At 41.6% G+C, this 19643-nt stretch overlaps 1 protein-coding gene across 1 annotated transcript; it reads left to right on the top strand.

The window, feature by feature from the left end:
* Window positions 1-1948: 1948 nt before the first annotated feature.
* On the top strand, window positions 1949-18362 carry LOC105927118 (protein kinase C, delta a; the record flags this gene model as incomplete). Its single annotated transcript, XM_021317102.2, is given in 17 exon segments — window positions 1949-2078; window positions 2223-2422; window positions 2504-2570; window positions 3398-3554; window positions 4045-4076; window positions 4281-4366; window positions 5851-5980; window positions 6063-6163; window positions 7133-7232; window positions 7338-7468; window positions 7611-7784; window positions 7867-7958; window positions 11644-11706; window positions 12513-12651; window positions 13050-13238; window positions 16611-16739; window positions 16861-18362. Coding segments are annotated over 17 exon segments (2058 nt in total). The 3' UTR covers window positions 17020-18362.
* Between the last annotated feature and the right edge of the window lie 1281 nt (window positions 18363-19643).

Raw genomic sequence — 19643 nt, 5'->3', positions numbered from 1 at the left:
GCTTTGAGCAGGTGAGGTGTGACGCAACGGGAAGCGCGTCAGTTCAGTCTAAAGAACATGGCGGCTTCAGCCGATGAAACTAGCGTTAGCGTGGCTGTCGAGCAAGTTTTATCGGAATTACAGAGATATTTCTCTGCTGACTAACGAGCCTTTACCTGCAGCAGCAAGAGTAGCTTGGCTTGTGGTTGTCTTTTCGTCAAAGAGCGACGACGAAGCATGTTGACTACGTCAATGCTTCGTTGATCTGATTGGTTTATTTGGCCCGTCTATCACCAACATAAGCCAATCAGCTAACCAGTATTTTCGCCCCTTCCCAAAATTACTTCAACGGAAGGTTTCCAGATGGATATGCGAAGCAAATCTATCTGGCGGCGTCAGGTTAATGCCTGGTATACTCTTGTGTGATTTTGAACCGTCGCACTGAGAGACAGGTTCAAGGACGGCCTTCTTTGCAACCAAAGATCACCTGCCATCACCTTAACATCTGAAAAGTGCCAGACAAAGAGAAATAAGGAACAGGTTTTGGACTCCTGAATCAATTCTGTTAGGGATGGCCTGTCCTGTTTGCTCCGATCAGAGCAAAAAAGCGCCACACGCAGCATGGAAGGCTGGGAACAGGAGCGTCTTCATCAGCTGTGTGCATGTGGGATGGGACGGCGGGCACAACCCGGTGACGGCTTTCATTTTTGCTCTCTCGCCGTGGCAGCTTAGACCGATGCTGATAAATAGTTTGGGCCCGAAAGCATTTTTCTTCCTGTTGGACATTTGCGTTTTTGTTTTTTTGGTGGGTTTTTGTGTGTGTGTGCAGCGGACTTTGATGCACTGACTTAGGACATTTTGCAGAGCGTATATATTATTTTTAAAATTTATGAAAGGACATTGACGTCAGATTAAACTGATTTATCCAAAGAAAACTCCTTTAATTTATTAGTGGAGTTTTTATTAATCAAACCTATTTGATTGTGGTTTTGTTTTAGATGGGCGTGGGACTGAACAGTAGAGCGTGCAGCTCAACAGCCGCCTTTGTTTGTTTGCACTAAATAAAGCCGGTGCTGCAGACGGATGGCAGACGTTGATAAAGTTGCTTATTGCCGTACATCGTGAGCGATTTAGTAGTAAACGGTCATCGTACCATGTGCACACATTAAACCTGACGTCGTACCGGGGATTATTAAAAATCCACATGGCGCAGTGTGTCATGGGGTAGTCTTATAAGCTTGCTAAAGTCGCGCAGTGTAAGAAGGCCACAAGAGAGCAATCCGTTTCCCCTCAGCTTTCTGTACTGCCAGTGCCTCGCATTAAAAATGCAAGTTTAGAATTCCCTGTGGACGATTCATAATGCTGCTCTATTAGCTTTCCACCATGTGAAGTTCATTTTTACACTCATTGTAAATGTAACAATTTCTGTAAGTTGACTGGAGGGAAAAAATATGAATTTTTCTTGACTTTTTAATGGTTTTCACAGGAAAAGAGAAAGTGACCAGAATTCACAGGCGAGCTGTTTACCTAGACTAAATAGCTCGCAACAAAAAAAGCAATAAGTGTAAATAGGTTGGTGGGGGGAGAGTGTATAATTTTCCTTTAAAACAACCCCTGCATACTAATCATTACACCTGGCATCAAAGGGGTTAAAAGTTCAATTCCTGAATATTTGCTGTAGAAGTTCAGTGAAGTCAATAAGGGCGTGAAGAGATAAATATGGGGGAAATATTAATGCATAATATTTTAATGTCAATTTTGAAAAGATTTCTTTTGTACTTAAAAGATATAAGTAGAGCAGAAAAATAAAGGGACTGTTTTATTTTGGGGAATGAGACAAACCCGTTTTGCTGTGTGTGACCGTAACATTTTGGGACGTGTATTAACTTACCGTAGAAATGCACTGTAATTGTAAAAGTTGTTGTTCGAATGATAAATGCCGCCACACTAACTGTTTAACTGTGAACAGGCTCTCCTGGTACTCGTCACCATGGCTCCTTTCCTGAGGATCGCCTTCAACTCGTACGACATGGGCATATTGCCTTTGTCTGACGATGAGCCCTTCTGTGCAATCAAAATGAAGGAAGCTTTGACTACAGGTGAGCTGACCTCTGATTTCACACGCTGGACGGTTTCCTTTTGAGAAAAACGCACCGTTTCCTTCAGGTTTTCTCATTTCCTGTGTTCAAAAAGACCGAATTGGAGTCTTATTTCCTCTGTCGCTGTTTCCGTCCCCCACTTAGAACGAGGTAAGACACTCGTTCAGAGAAAGCCCACCATGTACCCGGCCTGGAAAGCCAGCTTCGACGCGCACATCTACGAGGGCCGCGTGCTTGAGATACTGCTGATGAAGACGCCGGAGGCGGCGCTCGCCGAGGTCACCGTCGGCGTCTCCGTTCTCGCTGAGCGCTGCAAGAAAGCCAACGGGCGTGCTGAATTCTGGGTAAGGACACGGAGGATCCCCGTCTCCCCTTTGGACAAAGATGTGTTGTTTATCCGTTTGTTTGTTTTTTTTTTTGGTCAGGTGGATCTCCATCCATCGGGGAAAGTGATGATGGCGGTGCAGTATTTTCTGGAGGATACGGATCAAGGTGAAAAGAGCTCAGTTGAAAGTGACAGTGCCTTACGATTTTTGTCGCGCGGTAGGGACGAGTTACTCTGACACCTGTGAATAAAATCCACTGCAGCTAATTGAAACCAGAAGTCACTTGATTTGAAAACAGCCCGTCTATGTGCAGTGTGATCTCGATATAAATACAGATGTTTTATAAAGGATTCATTAGAGAACACGAGGCCCGAGGAACACAGCAGATGGAAATTTAGACCGATGATCCAGGTAGTAATAGCATTAATAAGAGAAGCAGCCATTGTGCCTGTAGATGAGCTCTGGTAGGAGAATTAGCTGACAGAACCACCTATAGAATAGTCGAGCACTCGTCCAATCCGGCCTCAATGGGGAAATGCTGTTTGCCGCAAGCCATATAGGAGACCCAGCACACATGTAGCAGAAGGCAGTGCGGTCAGATGAGACCTAAGTGAACAGTTTGACCCACATACCAAATATGTTTGCTCATGTGGGTCAAATTGGAGTGATGAGTGATGTACATAGTCGTTGCACATCACTCTGGACACACCGTCCCCGTGGACAAGCATGGTGGTGGCAGTGTCATGCTGTACAGGCCAAAGCAAGGAGAAAACCTGCTGGATGTTGCCTAAGACTTGGTTGTATTTGGAGCCAACAGTGGTTCTACAAGATATTGAACATCTGCTGAACAACCCTAACGCACTGATATGAGCTGTAGTGCCATACCTTCTACATCTTGTGTAAGGCTGTCCATTTGCCACCGAGTGCTGAACTTTGTTTCACATCTGGCTTGTTGCGCAACGACTGAACGGTATTTCTCTCCGTGTTTTAAAGAGAGCAAGCAGGCGGCGAAGGAGGAAGAGGCTCCAACGCTGAACCGTAGACGAGGAGCCATCAAGCAAGCGAAGATCCACTTCATAAAGAACCACGAGTTCATCGCCACGTTCTTCAGGCAGCCCACTTTCTGTTCTGTGTGCAGAGAGTTCGTCTGGTCAGTCTTAGTTTTACACGTCAGTCTTTGAAAAAGTGCTCAGAGTCATCAGATAAAGTGCAACAACATTATGTGAGAAGACAACCCAGCTCCAGATTTAGATCTTGATTAGCCCAAGTGGCCTTGTTTTTATACCTGTTAAGCTATTTAACACTTATGTTTTTAACAAACGCATTAGCAGCTCCCCCCCCCCCCCCCCCCCCCCCCCCCCCCCGGCTTCTAATGCATCATTTCACATCTGCTCTCCATTCAGTTCTCAGGGATTGTAAATGCATTCTTATTAAGCAAATGTTTTTCTTTCTTAGAAAGCTTTCAAGCAATTATCTTCCCCGAAGTCCATTTCCTTTTAGTAATGAAGCCTCTTAAACTAAAGCGATGCATTGATGTACAACTTATAATGCTTTAATCGATACTTGGCACTATATAAAAACAAATACTTTTCAGCGGACTGATGTAAATGAACCCTTTTCAATCTCATATTCTTCCACAGGGGACTGAACAAGCAAGGCTATAAATGCAGACGTAAGTGTTCAGCAATATTAAATTATGATTTTTTTAAACAAAGACCAAAATATTGGTGCCTGGTGCTGTAATTGAAATAGGATCCCAAGTTTTTTTTGGTTGTGTACTTGACCTGGAATAAAACCACGTTTTCTCCTATGTGGTTAACACATAAAAGGTTGAAGAAAATTCTCTGTAAATGTTGCTTTTTTTTTTCTTCTCCAGAATGCAACGCAGCCATCCATAAGAAGTGCATAGACAAAATCATAGGCAGATGCACGGGTACTGCTGCCAACAGTCGGGACACCGTGGTATGTGACGCACTTTGCTTTTGCAGCCCATCATGTATGTCGGCGTTCTCCATATGCCTCGAGTTTGTTTTCCAGTTTTATCTGGGCGTTCCTCGGTTTTTGTTCTTTTCTTTTCATTATTTCTTTAAGCTGTTCCGTGTAATCTAGATGCTTGGTTTGATATTAACGCATAAAGAGTACTTTTAGCACCTATCTCCAGTTAGGATCTTTCAACCAGCACTAACGTTCAAAGATTGGAGAGGTGTTTATGTGCTGTGTGAGACCACTTTGTCCACCTTCCGGATTCATGACGTGCAAATACGGTTCAGGATGCGGAAAAGCCACAGTTTAAATTTAAAGTATCTCTAACAAACTGCATCAGATCCTTTTGATCTGGTTTGACATGGCTCTTTTCACTTATCTTTATAGATAATAATCCTCCTTTTGAAAGAAAACGTGTGTACGTATGAGTTGATCTCAGATTGAAATAATATCAAACGTTACTTATTACTTTGTTTTAATAATTCAGTCAGAAAAGGGGAAACTCAGATTCATGACACAGACAGATGTATATCAACAAGAACAGTTTACGGCTAATGAAAACAGCAAATAGTTACTCAGGTTATTTTGATATTACAAAGTTCATTAAAAATTATGAAGGCCAAATTTTCTTTCTTCTGGGAAGAATACCCTTGACCTCTGAGGCCGTTCTGAGAAGGCTGCAAGTACCTGGGTTCAAACACCACATACTGCCACTATGGGTCCCTGAGCATGACCCTTAACCCCATAGTGCTTCCCGGGCACTGTAACCTGCCCACTGCTGCTGGATTAAATGCAAAAGACACATTTTGTTGGAATGTACAACTGTAATAACAAATAAAGATTTCTTTTACGTGTGGCGGTCGTCAGAGATTGTCTGCCGGAAAAACCTGCAATTCAGCTGTCATTCCCTGGTTGTGATGATCGTAACACTATCATACCATAACCTCTCCTGTGTTTGAAAAAAAGAAAAAAAAGTTCTTGGTTTTTAAAATCATATTTAAGGTTTTTTTCCACCCTAAGCCATAATCATTAACATTTACAGAAACACAGAATTCATCACACAATCTGTGAATAATCTATGTTTTTATTTTTTTGCAGTAGAAGTCTTAGCAGGAGTTTACTGCATATTTTGATATTTTTAATCTTGATGGGTTGTTTTTGACTATGGTTGCCTTTTCTGCTTAAATAGAACCACTGAACAAACTCTGAGAAATCAGTGGCTGGTATGTAATTGAGTGAATCTGATGTGAATCAAAACTTTAAGGAACATACTTAAATGTAGAACCTAGGCATCGTAAGGCCCGTTTGTACTTCTCTATGCAGGACTCTCCATCAGCCATCGTTGACCCTTTTGATAGATTGTATTTTAGAGAGAGAAGCGAAACGCGAAGCCCAGAAAAGAGATGGTGCTGCAGGTTTCCAGCTCATACCAGTCATTCGAGAAATCCTCTTTGTCCCCACAGTTCCAGAAGGAGCGGTTTAAGATCGACATGCCCCACCGTTTCAAGACCAACAACTACATGAGTCCCACCTTTTGCGACCACTGCGGGAGCCTGCTGTGGGGTCTGGTCAAACAGGGCTTGAAGTGTGAAGGTAAAGCGCCGACGGGATTGAACAGTGAGCGGCGTTCACGTGTGCCGTCGGGTCTGACGGGCCGGTTTGATTCTGTGTGCAGAGTGTGCCATGAACGTTCATCACAAGTGTCAGGACAAAGTGGCCAACCTGTGTGGGATCAATCAGAAGCTTCTAGCCGAAGCACTAACACAAATCAGTCAGGTGAGTCGGCTATAAGTCGTCCGATCGGGTTTCGCTTGCTGGATGAAGGCTGCGTCAAAACAAAGTATGATTCATAAGACTCACTAAATTAGGTTTATTTGGACAGGCAGATATTAGATTGAACATCTTACAGTTTGTCATGTTTTTCTTTCACCTACTTAATGATAATAGGCAGTAAGAACAGATTAAACCGACCAGCTGAAATCTCTTCAGAAGGACTTCTCTTGGTCAGTTAATCTGCTTCAAAGCGAGGTTAAAGGGAAAGCCTTATTTCACTCCTGGGTTTTGACTAATTGAAATAAAAACTGAACGTTCTCACGAAGCTCCAGCTGCTCTACTCTGGTTATTTATTCACACCAATAGTAGTTGCTTGTCTCACCGTCAGTGTGCTTACACACACAAAGCTTGTTGATTTTAAACTACATGTTTGCATCTTGGTCTGGAAGCGTGCCGTGCAGTACGTACCTCTTCCCTTCTCTGACACACACACACCCTTTTAGCTTATTGTTGACCTTTCTGCTGTTTTAGAGGCTTGTCAGTTGCAAATTTGATGCAGATGCACATACAAGGCACAGCAGGCCGACCGGAAAGTGGTGTGCATCAAGGGCCACACAAATGTTTTCTACTACAGACGCACAAATCAGGCTTTTCCATTTTATTTTATTTTTTCCTTATAGGTCTTACTTAATTGCAGTTTTGACTTCTACCTATTTATTTTTCTAAAAATAAAGAGGAAATACAACCACATCACTATTTATACATCGATTCCTAACCATTCTCTGATCTTTATTAAACTCATAACATGCGCATCACAAACACCAGTGTGGACTTGGATGTACAAGACCTAAAAATCATCTCATCTGATAACAAGGCCGATTTAAAAAGTGACTATATTTGGTGAAAGTTACAGCATCAGTAAAAATGTACGTCCTAAAACGATGTCTTCCCCACCCCTCCGTCTTCCACCAGAAATCTTCCACTCGTCGCTCAGATCCCAACCTGCCTGCTGGTATTGCTGATATTGGAATATACGATGAAGTTAACAAACTTTCTGAACTTGGGATCAACGGTCAGTAATCATATTTCAGTAATCTTGCATATTTTAAAAAAAAATATGACATTTGAAGCAGTTTGGTCAAATGTGTTATTGCTGCACTACTTGTTTGTCTGTTAGACGGGTCCCCATATGGCAGACTTTGGGAAGGATCCACCCAAAGACCACAGTCTCGAATTACCCACCTGACCCGAGTCAACATCGACAACTTCGTCCTCCACAAGGTGTTGGGAAAAGGCAGCTTTGGCAAGGTACCCTCCGCCATTCTTTTATCAGCTTTTCTATCTGCATTGGGAAATGTGGACTCTAAGAATAAAAACCGTTCAAAGTAAAAAATAACTCCATAAATCATCAGGCACCTGTATATTGGCATTGATTGGTTTCTCCTTGCAGGTCCTCCTTGCAGAGCTGAAGGGCCGTGGGGAGTATTTTGCCATAAAGGCTCTAAAGAAGGACGTGGTGCTGATGGATGATGATGTGGAGTGCACTATGGTAGAGAAGAGGGTCTTGGCTTTAGCCTGGGAAAACCCCTTCCTCACCCACCTTTACTGCACCTTCCAGACAAAGGTACGCCTTCTCCTCAACTTTAGACCATCTGGCCATGCTTTACCTTGCTGCGCTCCATGCTAAATTTGAGTCTTGTCCACAGGAGCATCTGTTCTTTGTGATGGAGTATCTTAACGGAGGCGATTTGATGTTTCACATTCAGGAAAAAGGCCGCTTCGAGCTTAACAGAGCCACGTGAGTGACACCTCCTATCATTTCGGGGTTTATTGTCAGCGAGTCAATTAAAGAGCTGCTTATTGTGAGGAGGAGAGCATGCTCACTTCTTCTCATCGTGTCAGTCTTTTCTTGCACATGGTGTTCTGGAGGCTGGCTCCCATCCATTTGCTCCTTTTCGTTAGCAGACTGGCCCTGAAAAGAGTGGGAAAAAAAAAAAAACGCGCCTGTGTACCGTTGTGTTCGTAGGGAGGTATCAGTTACTGCCACCCACCTCTCATCACACTACGGGAATCCCTCCAGAAAAAACAAAAGGCAAGCTGGTGAAGGAGAGTGTGAAGGCGCCCAACATTTGGCGGCACTTCAACTGACTAAAGTTTTTAAGAAGTCCCACTTTTATAAGGATTTCTCTTTAACTTGCTGCTTTTTTTTTTTCACACAAAGTCGTTCGTTATGGGAAGTGGAAGGAAAATGATACGTGGTTTACGCTGGCTTATATTTTACTAATACAACACTGAATAGTGTGCACGCATTTTGATTCAGACACCTTTATTCTGATTCCCCTAAATGATATTCAAAAGTTTAATTTAGTGTCAGCTGTAATCCAGCTGTTCTGTGATGGTCTCTGGTTTGTTAGTTAACAAACGGCATCATGAAGACAGAGGACCACATCAGGCAGGTCAGGGATGATATGCTGGTGGCAGCGTCATGCTGTGGGCAAGCTCTTCTTCAGCAGGGATAGAGAAGCTGATCAGAGCTGACGGGAGGGTGGATAAAGCTAAATACAGAGCACACCTGGAAGAAAAGCTGCTAGAGACAGCAAAAGGCTGAAGACTAAAGCGGAGGTTCACCTTCCAGCAGGGCGGTGACACTAATCATACAGCCAGAGCTACGGTGGAATAGTTTGGGTCAAAGTATTTTCATGTGTTAGGATGGTCCAGTCAAAATCCCGACCTTTTTGCTTGACTGGGAATCTGAGGCCTGAATTTACAATTTGACGTTCACAGTTGCTCTAAATCAAATCAGGCTCAGCTTTAGCTGTTTTGCAAAGAAGAACGGGCAAAAAAAGTATTCTCTGCCTGTTAAAAGCTGCAAGAGAGATGCAATAGACTGGCGTCTGTAACTTCCTCACAAGGTAGTGCTATGAAGTATTAACTCAGGGGGGATTGAATAAAATATAAGTTTTTGTGACCCTTTGCATGTTTTGTTTGGCTAAGAAACTCCCTCTGTTCTTTTTCTTCCACTTAACAGATACGCTCTGCTTTGTGTTTGTGCGTCACGCAAAAACTGCGCCGAAGTGTTTGGCACCGTTCTAAAATTTTAAAAAGTGGTGCAACTACATGTTTGAGCCCCTATCAAAGAACAAATAAAGGAGCATTTAGTACGGTGAACCGAAGACGATGCATTGCTTTCATCAGTTCAATTTAAACCAGTGTACCATTGATGTTCCACCTGTTCTGCTTTCTAAGAACTGCGGCAGACAGGCGCTGGTCTCCCAGTACAGCTGCATCTCCTGTAGTTAAACCGGTCGTTGAGTCTTTGACAGGACTAACACTGTACTTTGTTAACATGGAAACCTAATCTTGCGTTGGTGACTGTGTAACCACCCCGCCTCATGCTGGAGAGTCTATCCCTCATGAGACGGGCAGAGTGGGCTCTTTCAGCATGCTGCGTCCCAGATAGCTTTGTTTTTAGCTTTGCAGTCATTCTTTAGTTTTGCTTTACTGCGTCAGTCGCGTTTGATTGCATGTTGTCCTGATGTTAAATTGATCATCTGAGTGAACTGCAGACATTTCTCAAACTTCTCATAAAAAATAGCATTAGCGAGTAGCGGTGTGCGCACTGAAGACGATTGCCGGCGTGATCTGGTAGCATTTGAATTGACTTGCCGGTGTTTCTCGTTCCCAACCAGCTGGTCGTTGTCTCTGTACCTCTCTGGTTCAGCAGCACCTTGTCTTTTGTTCGCTAATGTTCTACCAAATTCCCTGAAATGTATATTTATATCATGCCGAGTAGAGGAAGAAATATGAGACTCCATTTAAACCTTTTTTATCAGTAACGCGTTTTCAGTAACTCGGTCAGACTTGTTGGCAATCCTCTTCCGGATCTCTATGTCTCAGAAATGTATGGATGCTGTTTTTCTGAAGATCACAATCATAAGCCTTCATCGTTTCTCACATTGCTGTCCAAAATTACCAGCTTTGGAAAAGATTAATGACCTGCATAGCCCAAAAGACCACTTTATCTTGCTTGTACTCTGTTGATGCTGGTATTTCCTGCAGAGCTGCCTTAATTCTCCAAGGTTCAGGAAGGTGTCATGGGGGCATGTGGCTGACTGAGGTGCTTTTATACCTGAACACAGGTCTGTGGTGACGAAAGCATGTACCGTTTGAGCAAACAGGAAAATTGAACTGCAATAGCCACCGTTCTGCCCTAAGACGGCAGCACTAAGGGGTGGTTTTAAGAAAAAAAGATCACAGAACTAAACAAGTTCACATCAAAATGTACAAAATTGTACAGTTTCATTTAAATAGCACCCATAGGCCCAGTTTTTACTGTTTATCTGCAACAAAGAGTTAATTTGGGGGTGAGTTACACTTTAAACTAATACATTTCACAAAATATTAGTCATTTGGGACCGCATTGCCAGAAATGCGGCACTGAATTAAACAGCTGTTTTCTTAAAGAAGCTTTTTTCTATATGCTTTACTTTTTTGCTCGTTTGGAGTTGCAAACCGAGCCTCGGCACTGAGGCTGAGTTGTAAGCTCTTGACTTTAGCCCTAAAAAGGGCTCTTTGTTGTTGCAGTGGCATAATATACATCCTGATTTTGGTGGTCTGTAAGTGGCTAGAGCCGCCCAGCCTAAACAAGAATCGTTTCTTCACACAACTTCTGTATATGTTTTCCTGTTTCTACACAGCTTCCCGTACCACAGGCCATTTCCATGACACATGCAGTCGGGTTTGCAGTCATTCGACACGAATTTGGTACAAAGACTCTCAGTTCATTATTATCTCGACGTGTGCGGCTGCACACGCTCGCACAGTCAAATGAAGAGTTGTACAGCTGTCTGTTGTATCTGCTTATGCAACACTTTCCTTTAGAGGGTTTCAAATGACCTCTTTTACTAACACGAAACCTGTTCTCTCTGTAGATACTTTTGACCTGTTAAACTTGTGAATAGGAGTCCGATCCAACTTTTTAATAACCGTTCACAACGCAAAAAAGCCAAATACACAATCTGGACTGTCTGAGTTTCTGTTTATGGTGAGATTATTTGTTAACTGTTTCACTCGAACAATTTCCTCACCGCCGTTAAGGGAGCCCTATTAAGCAGCTATGAGCACTTTTCTCATTTGGTTCCCGCCGGTGGATCCTTTGCAGCGGGCGAGGAGGAGGCAGATCGGTCTGCTGATTGCTCTCGCTGCTGAATTGCTCCAGCTGTCGCATGGTAGGCGAAGCAGGTCAGCGATAGGCTAAGCTTTCAGCTCACACAAGCTCTTGGGTTTCCCATTATGAGAGTGTTAGTCACTTGTCTGCTACACCAAACAAATGTCCCCCCTGAATAATTCAGGTCTGAGCTGAAACAAGTCCGGCGTTCAGCTGTCAGCTCCACGCTGAGGCGACCACGGCACGGAGCTGCAATTTTCCGTCTGTAACGAGTGACTGACTCCCGGCCGTCTCCGCTCTCTCTGTCTTCCTTCAGGTTTTACTCTGCCGAGATCGTTTGTGGTCTGCAGTTCTTGCACTCCAAAGGAATCATCTACAGGTCAGGAAAAAAAAACCAACAACATGTACTACTTAGTCTCAGTTTACAAGAAATTTACTCAAAGACACTATTTTCTTAATTTCACATGTGATTTTTTTTTTTTCTTTTTTCTGTTATTAACACCCGTACTTGCAGTTGAGCTGCTGGATGTGTGTGAATGATCTCAGAGTTCATAAAAACTGCTTGGTTAGGTAATCCCACACATTTCTTTGCTCAGAAGGTTTAAATACCATTGTGTGGTAAAGCAGTCACGAGCAAAGGCTGTTAAGAAAACTGTGACTGTAAAACTGCACGTCCAACAGGATGTTAAGAAAGAGGGAACTAGCATGCAACTGTGTTAACATAAAAGGAATTGTGACACTGCATAACACAGACAGAGGCATGTCTGTAAATGTACTTATGTTTATTTATGTTAATGTTAGTAATTGTGACTCGCAGACCATAAAACACCAAAATTCTGTTTCTGCAAAGGTTAGAATATGGCATAACACCCCTAAAAAGGGACTTTTAATCTAGCAATATAATGTTTAGGTCCGCACAACTGTAGGGAAGACTGCTGATTGGACAGTTTGTCCAGCAGACAGTCACTGACACTTTCCACACGGATGGCACACCACAAAAGGTTGTTACTAAGAAAGCTGTCTGTTCACTTTCACAGCCCACTTGGCAAAACATCTAGACACTTGATTGCATTAGCATAAAAAACAAATAACTCTGTAAGGTTTATTACTTTATAAACCTTATCTACATGCAAAATAGTTGACTGACGGTTTCATTTAAGTCTAATCTTTGTTTTGTATCTGCAGAGATCTTAAATTAGACAATGTCATGCTGGATCATGACGGCCACATAAAGATCGCTGACTTCGGTATGTGCAAGGAGAACGTGTTCGGGGAGAATCGGGCCACAACTTTCTGTGGCACCCCTGACTACATTGCTCCTGAGGTAAAGTGGCTCGCACTTATGAAAGCTTCTCTTGTTCTGAAATATTTCCGTTTGAAACAGCCGGCTTTATCCACAAGGGTCCAAACAAGTTTTTTTTTTTTGGGTGTGCGTGTGTTCTTGTACTTGCAGCTGATTGAGAACACTTTTTGCTCATTTTATTAGTAAAGTGAGGACTTTGATGTAAAGTGAGGACCTTTTTTCCGATCTTCACTTTTTTTGTAGGAGTTAGGGGTAGGACTAAGGTGTCAGTTAGGTTTAGGGTAAGGGTTGGGCCATAGAAAGGGTTGAAAATTAATAGAAGTCAATTAAAGTCAAGAAAATACCCTCACTTTGTAGGTAAAACAAGAATGTGTGTGCGTATAAAATCTCTCACTGAAAGCTTTTGTGCTTCAACTCAGATCCTGTTGGGACAGAAGTACACGTTCTCAGTTGACTGGTGGTCGTTCGGGGTGTTGCTGTACGAGATGCTGATTGGCCAGTCGCCTTTTCACGGTGATGATGAGGATGAGTTGTTTGAGTCCATCCGCATGGACACTCCCCACTATCCTCGCTGGATCAACAAGGAGGCCAAAGACCTGCTTGAACAGGTTGGTATCACAGGGCTCATTCCAAGTAAACGAGAAACGGACAGCCAGCAGTCGTGAATGAGCTTTAATATATTACTTAACCATGTCGAATTGAGTTGGTTTTTATTTTTATTTTTTACTCGTAGAACAAATCTTTTATAATACTGTCGTATTCAAACCTCTTTAAACCACTTTTACTATACAAGTATAGCTCAAAAAACTAAATATCATGAAAAACCTCTATATTTTTGTCACTCATTTAAAAAAGTTACATTACACGGAATTAAATATTTCAAATCTTTATTGGTCCTTGTTTTGATGATTATGGCTTACAAATAACGCAAAACCCAAATTCCATGTCTCAGAAAGTTTTAATATTGTCAAAATGTTATAACATCATCCATAACAATAGAGAGCTGAGTGGAAGAAAAATGTGTGTTGAAAATGGTCAGGGCTAAGCACAGCCTTAAGAGGATTATCAAGCAAAATGCATCCAAAAACCTGGGGGAGCTTCACAAGGAGCGGACTGAGGCTGAAGTGGAGCCACTGCCACAGACAAATCCGACACACACAGCACGTTCCTTGTGTTAAGCTACAAGTGTCAGAAGTACACTGCAAAAACAGAACAAAAAAAAAGTAAAATTTTCTTGAAATTAGTGCATTTGTCCTTGATTTGAGCAGGCAAATAAGATTATCTGCTGATGGAAAGAGTAATTTTACCCCTAAAGTAAGATAATTAGATACACTACACTTGAAATAAGTTGATGGAGACGAGTTCTTCCTATTTTAATAGCAAAACTCTTATTCCGTTGGCAGATTATCTTATTTACCTACTCAAATAAAGAAAATATTTACTTATTTTTAGTTCTGTTTTTGCAGTGTGTTCCACCTGGGCTAAGGAGAAAAAGAGCAGGTGGTCCAGTTTTCTTCTTTTTTTAAGTTTGCATATCATTTGGAAATCAAGGTCCCAGAGTCTGGAGGAAGAGTGGAGAGGCACTTGAAACCCAGTGTGAAGCTTCCACAGTAATTTGGGGAGCCATGTCATCTGCTGGTGTCGGTCCACTGTATTTTCAGAAGTCGGCAGTCAGTGGAGCCTGGCACGAAATCTTAGAACATTTCCTGCTTCCTGCTGCTTACAAGCTGATGCTGATGTCATTTCCCAGCAAACTTGGCAACCGTTCACCCCGCTAACAGTACCAAAAGCATGGTTTAAGAACCATGGTGTCACTGTCCTTGATTGGCCAGCAAACCGGTCCGACCTGAACCTCATAGAGAATCTACGGATTGTCAAGAGCTCCACTGGCTGATTGCCTCCATGCAACGCTGCATTGATGCAGTAATTCAGCAAAACGAGACCTGACCAAGTATTGAGGGCATAGACATGAACATACGGTTCAGGAGAGCGACATTTTTGTTTAAAATATATATTTTGATTGAGTTCATGCAATATTCAAATTTTCCTAAACAGGGAATTTAAGTTTTTTTCTTATCTGTGAGCCATTATCATCAAAATTACAAGAGATAAAGGCTTGAAATATTTCACACTGTGTGTAATAAATCTATAAAATACTGGAGCTTTTGAGTATTTGGTGGGGGGGCATGCGCTTAGTGACTTTTTTTTTGGGGGTTGCTAAGATTTTCCTTACACTTAATACACTTACTATTATTAATATCATAACATTAATATCCCAGAATACAGCTTTGAATAAGCAGCCAGCTAATTTATTTATTTCTCATGTATATCCATCTATTCATCTTTGTCTCTCTTTTTTACATTTCTGTCTCCATAATGTATCTTTATACATGGTTCTATTTCTAAAGATATCTGCCTTTCTTCCTTTCTATCTCTTGAGTAAAACTCTCTTTACATCTTGATCTGCCAGAGTTTAGAATAATTTTAAGCATAACTTTATTCAGTTTTAATTTTATTACAACGTGTTTTCCCCTAATAAAACATTGATCTGTTTCCACGGATGGACTCAAGAAGGTTTTGTTTCCAAAAGACAGACTTTTGGTGGGGCATCCGAAAATGACCACAGAGCCTTTTACTCGTTGAGAACGTGCTATGTTGAGTGTTAATGTTTATAATAATCTAGTTTAAACAGCTGAGATCATCATCATATTTGATTGGCAAACTTTCCCAGTATGTTGATATAGTATCATGTACCACGAGAAAAACAAAGGTTTCATTTTCCTGTTGTAACTGACAACAGAAAAAGGACACATTTAACCCGTTGTAACCCGCCCTGCCGACACAAGCTATACAAATTCTGTCGGGGATAACTACTTTAAGCAGTTATCGCTTAAATGCACGTCCCATGTTCCCCCAACAGTACAGACTCCGCTGACGTCTGCACGGCTAATAGACGCTCAGTGTTCCCGACTCTGTGGGGGCTTTCCATTTACAAAATGCAGATGTTTACCAAGGCAGGTAAAAATATGCCGCGACTCAGCGCGCGCGCTCTCTCTCTCTCTTTGGGGGGGGAGTGTGAATTTGCCACGGTGCGTACCCAGGTGACTCTGAGCTGTAAGTAGAGGCTCCTGCACACTTGAGTCTACTGTCTGCGCAGACTCTCAGCGGACGTTACCCTTGATAGTTGAGCACAATTATGCCTACATTTCTAGTGACAAATTCCTGTATTTACCACATTCTCTACCAGTGGGGCGAAGCAGGGGAAGGGATAATAGCATGTTTGATTTGCTATCTGAGCACCTAGAGCCGTTTCTTCTCCAGCAGGCACCCACCGCACACACCGAGTGGTTGATAATAGTAAAACTGAGCTCTGCATGTACTTTATATGGGAGCTTAGAGACAGAAATGGTTCAGAATGCAATCTGGCACTATTTAGACAAATAATTTTTATAAAATTCACCGTGAACACGTACAGACGTTTAATAATTTACCACATGCCGTGGTTGACAGGGTGCCCCCTTGTAGGACGGTAGGGGAAACACTGCAACCGTAGTTCTGATCAGCAAACAGGCTGAAATCGGAGGCAACCGCACTTTCGCTCAGTACCTTCTGAAAATGCAAAATGTTTGCCACACCTATCCGGGAGTCTTTCTCAGTTCTGGTGGCTCGCACTTGAGCAACCAGCAGTTGGTGCGCTGCTGTTTTGTTGTCGCGATGACTCGGATAACTGAGAATTAGTTAAGGCATGTAGTTCTGATGCAGCGTTAACGCCACGCAGAGCTGGAGAAAACGCCGGTCAACTCCAGCACTTTCTCTGGCAAAATGTTAGCATTCTTTTTAAAACTGATATTTATTAGTACAAAGTAATCATTAAATACATAAAGCTTGCATAAATAATTGTGCTAACGGTACAAAAACACTGAAGTGCAGACATAAAAAGGCATGTTTTAAATGAACTTTTTTCTTTTATTTCCCTGCAGTTGTTTGACAGGGACCCAACACACAGGCTAGGAGTTGTGGGAAACATCCGGTTACATCCCTTCTTCAAGACCATTAACTGGCAGTCTTTGGAGAGGAAAGAGGTTGACCCACCCTTCAAACCCAAAGTGGTACGCTTCCTGCTTTTTTACCAAAGAAAGGCAATATAAACCACAGATGTTGTGCTCTTATCTGATGGCAGCCAGTCTCCTTTTTTTTTTTCCATCTCTCTTGTTTTCTTCTCGTTGCCAGAAAGCGCCAAACGACTGCAGTAACTTCGATCGGGAGTTCCTTAATGAGAAGGCACGGCTTTCTCACAGCGACAAGAACTTCATAGACTCCATGGACCCTTCTGCATTTGCCGGCTTTTCCTTCATAAACCCCAAGATGGAGCACCTTCTAGAGAAGTGATGGCCTTTACCACCAGCCTGACTCAGGGGGTGTCTCCTGTCGTTTATGGGACGATTCTCCGACTTAGAGACAAATGAGGCGCTCCTCAAATAAATCAGTATTTATATAACTTTTATTTTGGGTTGCAAACCATTGCCCATTGGTACATATAGAAAGAAACATGTCTGTACTGTATATGCTGATGTTGTATTTGTGTGCATGCTTATTACTGGTTACAGTTGTGAAAGCCTTTGTGAGTAATAATAATAATAACATGGTGGGAGGCTGAAAATACTTTCACTCCATGTAACGTCAGCGCTACAATAGGGAGTCTTTTGGTTTCCTTCATCACACGCAGCTCAGTGCAACTGGAGATAGTAAATAATGAAGAGTTAAGGCTTCGTCTGTAAACTGTACTGTGTGTGTCAGCTGTAGATTAATTGTGTAGATCAGGCAAGTGCATGTGCGCGGCTCAGAACAACAATAACATGCCCGTCTTCAAACTGTAGATAATTAAGGATCTTATCTTTCTGAAACCTCTGCATTGTTGCTTCTGACTTGATTACTTCAAAGTACAGTGGGGTTTCAGCCGTAGTTGTTTTGCTGATTGAAGATGAAAAGATCAAATTTAAAACACCACCAGCTGCCCTCTACTGTATAAGGTAGTGAATTTGGTGAAGTCGTTGGTACAGAGGGTTTAATAATGTTGTCTGAATGTAGTTGGGAAGCAGGACATCACTGAATTCCTGTATATAAATATTTTAGATGTATATTGCTGTAACATGTATATTGGTTCTGTAATGATGTACTTTTTCTATCCATACTTGCATCTGATTTAAAAAAAAAAATTGGCTCCCAAAACTGCTGCTTCTTTTGTATGTAGTAATAATAAAAATATTAGAGACATATGCGTACACAATCTATGTTCCAAAGAATTTGTCATTAAAAAAAAGATTACGAGTCGTATTGTTGTTGGTTGGATTATGTTTGTTATAGATGCTTCAACTTTGCAGTCTGAAGACATTTTCTTGTGTTTATTTATGTTTGTACTTTTGGCTCATCACATAGACGCATATTTTAACAGATTAATTTCAAGGTGAGACAGTTCAATGGTTCCCTACATGCAACACTTGAACCATTCCACCTTTCATCACTTTACAACCACAAACCTCAATGTGTTTTATTAGGATTTTATGTTATAGATCGACACAAAGTCACGTATAAATATGAAGCAGAACAAAAGGAATTCATGTCTTTTTTTTTTTGTTTTTAACCAAGGCAACCCTGCAAATTGTGCCATGTATTTGTGTATAGCCCTCTTTGATCTAATGTCCCTAAATAAAATCTAGTGCATCCAATTACCAGTAGTTTGTGGACAGAGTCTCTTTGTGTTTGATTTAGTCTCCGTATAAAGCCAGCTGTTCTGTGAAGGCCTCGGCGGTTTGTTAGAGAACATTAGTGAACAAATGGCATCATTAAGTCTGAGGAACACAGCAGACTGGTCAGTGGGTAAGTTGTTGAAAAGTTAAAAAACGGTTAGTGTAGGAGCTTTTATTTTTACATTTTACTTAGGCTTTGAATATAACTTAATTACTAATTTATTGATTTTTAATTTGGCTTATTTTTTTATTGGTATTTTTGGGCATTCGGTGTATAAATATCTAAGCTTTGGAAAGACCAGTCTGCACGTAGGTGGTCCTATGTTTTGTTTTATCTACCAGTCAGTCAGACTTCAGTCAAGCATGCCGGAGAGGCAACATGTTGGCCTGTGACATGTACCTTGTTCGCCTGCCAACCTGGAGTAAAACCACCATGGAACTGCGTCTGGTTTAGACCTTTGTAATGCGTAAACCACAAACCTATGGTGCATATAGGGAGTATTTCAGTTACATTTACCTTTAGTTTGATTACTCTTAGGTTTGTTACTTTCCATTAGCAAACAGTCACTACAGCTTGCTTATAAAATCCAGTCCCAAGCTTTGAACATCTCATGGGCACTGTTTAGTCTATCAACAATAAATGGAAAGAGTATGTCTGAAACACAAACCGTCATGATCATTCAGCTAAACTTGACAGGTAGGGAAAATAGAGCACCAATAAGCAGTCTGGAAGACTATGGTAACTCTGGAGGAGCTGTAAAGATTAGCAACTCAGGACAATTTTTTGCTTGTGGATTCTACTGATCTGGACAAAAAAGAGTGCACAAACAAAAACAAAAATCGTTAAAATGTATAAGCAAATGTAATTTTGCCACAAATGATGCAGGAGACACAAAAAACATTTTGAAGAAGCTGCTCTGGTCAGACAGGACCAACATGCACTATCATGGTGAAACATGGTGGTGCAGCATCATGCTCTGGGGAAGCTTTTCTGAAACAGGAACAGTGAAGCTAGTCAGAATCTAATTAGAGCATAGCCTATATATAGAACAATGCGGCGGGAGATTTACCCTTCGGCTGTCAACATTTGTTTTTTTTAATAAAAACTAATTTTTCGAAAGAAATGTGTTTTTATCTATAAAACCATAACCCAACAAAAAAATAATAATTTTTGTTGTGCTAGGTTATTTCTCAAAAAAAAAAAAAAAAAAAAATGTATACAAAAACCTTAGCTTCCATTTAAAGACGTTGACAAGACAGCAGTGT

The sequence above is a fragment of the Fundulus heteroclitus genome, chromosome 20, assembly GCF_011125445.2.
Source record: "Fundulus heteroclitus isolate FHET01 chromosome 20, MU-UCD_Fhet_4.1, whole genome shotgun sequence".
NCBI classification, from domain to species: Eukaryota; Metazoa; Chordata; class Actinopteri; order Cyprinodontiformes; family Fundulidae; genus Fundulus; species Fundulus heteroclitus.
This window is presented reverse-complemented; position numbering and strand designations above follow the sequence as displayed.